Source organism: Charadrius vociferus, unplaced genomic scaffold, assembly GCF_000708025.1.
Source record: "Charadrius vociferus isolate BGI_N301 unplaced genomic scaffold, ASM70802v2 scaffold497, whole genome shotgun sequence".
Lineage (NCBI taxonomy): Eukaryota > Metazoa > Chordata > Aves > Charadriiformes > Charadriidae > Charadrius > Charadrius vociferus.
The window spans coordinates 41,409-43,573 of record NW_009649182.1 but is presented as its reverse complement, the minus strand read 5'-3'; the positions used below and the strand labels follow the sequence as shown (position 1 = coordinate 43,573).

The 2,165-nt window shown below is 59.7% G+C and overlaps 1 protein-coding gene across 1 annotated transcript in view; it reads right to left on the bottom strand.

Annotated features, from left to right (window-relative positions):
• Positions 1 to 702: 702 nt before the first annotated feature.
• The window catches only part of LOC104289681 (IgGFc-binding protein-like), a 26,399-nt gene continuing 24,936 nt past the window's right edge, over positions 703 to 2,165 (bottom strand). Inside the window, exons 17-19 of the mRNA XM_009888668.1 lie at positions 1,356 to 1,530; positions 1,158 to 1,291; positions 703 to 976 (exon numbers count right to left, since the gene is read on the bottom strand). Of these exons, the coding sequence (XP_009886970.1) occupies positions 703 to 976; positions 1,158 to 1,291; positions 1,356 to 1,530 (583 nt within the window). The remainder of the gene's footprint in view (positions 977 to 1,157; positions 1,292 to 1,355; positions 1,531 to 2,165) is intronic.

Here is a 2,165-nt window from a genome sequence, read left to right as displayed (position 1 = left end):
GTGGAGAGTTCCGAACCCCCCGACCTCGGGAGACCCCGAAACGCCGCCGACGGACCCCCCAACAATGCGTTCAAAGCGGGTTCTGCGCACGCCAGCCCCCCCAAAAATCGTCACAGAGACATCGAGTCATCTACGTTGGGGGGCGAACTCCAAGATCATGGAGTCCACCCGTGGACCCGCCGCTGCTTTTAAGGTCCTGGAGTCCCAACCCGTAACCCACTGCTGCCAAACCTGTGGCCCTCAACGCCACATCTAAAGGGTTTTTGAAGTCCCTCCAGGGCCGACGACTCCACCGCGTCCCCGGGCAACGCTTGACAACCCTTTGGGTGAAGACATTTCTCCTCAGATCCATCTTAAACCTCCCCCCGGTGCCACTTGAGGCCGTTTCCTCTTGTCCCATCGCCTCTTTTTGGGGGAGAAGAGACCGACCCCCACCTCTCTCCCACCTCCTTTCGGGTAGTTATGGAGAAGGTCATCTCTCAGCCTCCTTTTCTCCGGCCTCAACACCTCCAGTTCCCTCAGCTGCTCCTCAGAAGACGTTCTCCAGACCCCTCACCAGCTCCCTCGCCCTTTTCCGGACCCTCTCCACCACCTCTTTCGTATCATGAGGGGCCCAAAACTCAACTCGGCGCTCCAGGTGGGGCCTCACCAGCCCCGAGGACGGGGGGACCATCACTGCCCCCCACGGTCCCGCCGGCCACGTTAATCCTCATCCCGGCCGTTGGCCTTCTCGGCCACTTGGGCACACCACTGGTTGACGTTCAGCCGGTTGTTGGCCAACACCCCCAAGGTCCTTCTCCACCGGGCGGCTTTCCAGCCGCTCCGCCCCACGTCTGTAGCGTCCGTGGGGTTGTGTTGACCCAAGCGCAGGAACCGGCGCTTGGCCTTGTTGAAGCTCATCCCGTCGGCCTCCACCCATTGGCCGGATCCCACCCGTAGGACCTTCCTACCCTCCAGCAGGTCAACACCAACCCAACTGGGAGGTGTCCGCAAACTCATTGAGGGCGGCACTCGATCCCCTCCTCCACGTGGTTGACGGAGACGTTAAAGAGAACCGGTCCCAGTACTGAGCACTGGGGAACACCACCGGTGCCCGGTGCCCCAACTGGATTTATCTCCATTCCCCACCGCTCTTTGGGTGGTGTTTTTCACCCAACGAAGAGCGCACCGGTCCGAGCCAGGAGCGACCGGTTTCGCCAGGAGAACGCCGTGGGCAAACGGCGTCGAAGGCTTTACCGAAGTCCGAGTAAACAACACCCGCGGCCTCTTCCTCATCCGCTTGATGGGTCACCTTGGGGTGGAAGGAGAGATCAGGTTTGTCGAGCAGGACCTGCCTTTCGGGAACTGGTACTGACTGGGCCGGATCGCCCGGTTGTCCTACGAGCGCGTTGCGTGACGGCACTTGGGATGATCTCCTCCACGACCTTCCCCGGCACCCAGGTCCAACCTGAGAGGTCGCTAGTTCCTCCCGCGTCCTCCTTCCGCCTCTTCTTCCCACTGGGCGTCACACCTTTGCCGACCTCCAGCCAACTGGGACCTCCCCAGTTAGCCAGGACCTCCTCTCAATGGCGGAAAGCTGCTCGGTGAGCGTTCCCACCAGCACCCCGGGGTGGATCCCACCCGGCCCCAGAGACTCGGGTGTGTCTAAGGGCCGTAGAAGGTCCCTCACCATTTCCCCGTGAATTACGGGGACTCCGTTCCAGTCCCCCACCCAGCACAGGGGTCTGAGGACTCACCGAACAACTGGTCTTACTGGTAAAGACCGAGGCCAAGGCGACATTGAGCCCCTCAGCCTTTGCCTCATCCTTCGGCGCCGCGTTTCCACCTTCCCGGGGAGGGAGATGCTCCTCGTTCCTCCTTTTATGGTTAATATATTTCTAAACACTTTTCTTTTTGTTTTTCATTGTCATTAACGCCGAGGGGTCTGAGGACTCACCGAACAACTGGTCTTACTGGTAAAGACCGAGGCCAAGGCGACATTGAGCCCCTCAGCCTTTGCCTCATCCTTCGGCGCCGCGTTTCCACCTTCCCGGGGAGGGAGATGCTCCTCGTTCCTCCTTTTATGGTTAATATATTTCTAAACACTTTTCTTTTTGTTTTTCATTGTCATTAACGCCGCAACTGGGGTGGAGGTCCGGTTGAGCTCCGCCCCTTCGAATTTGCTC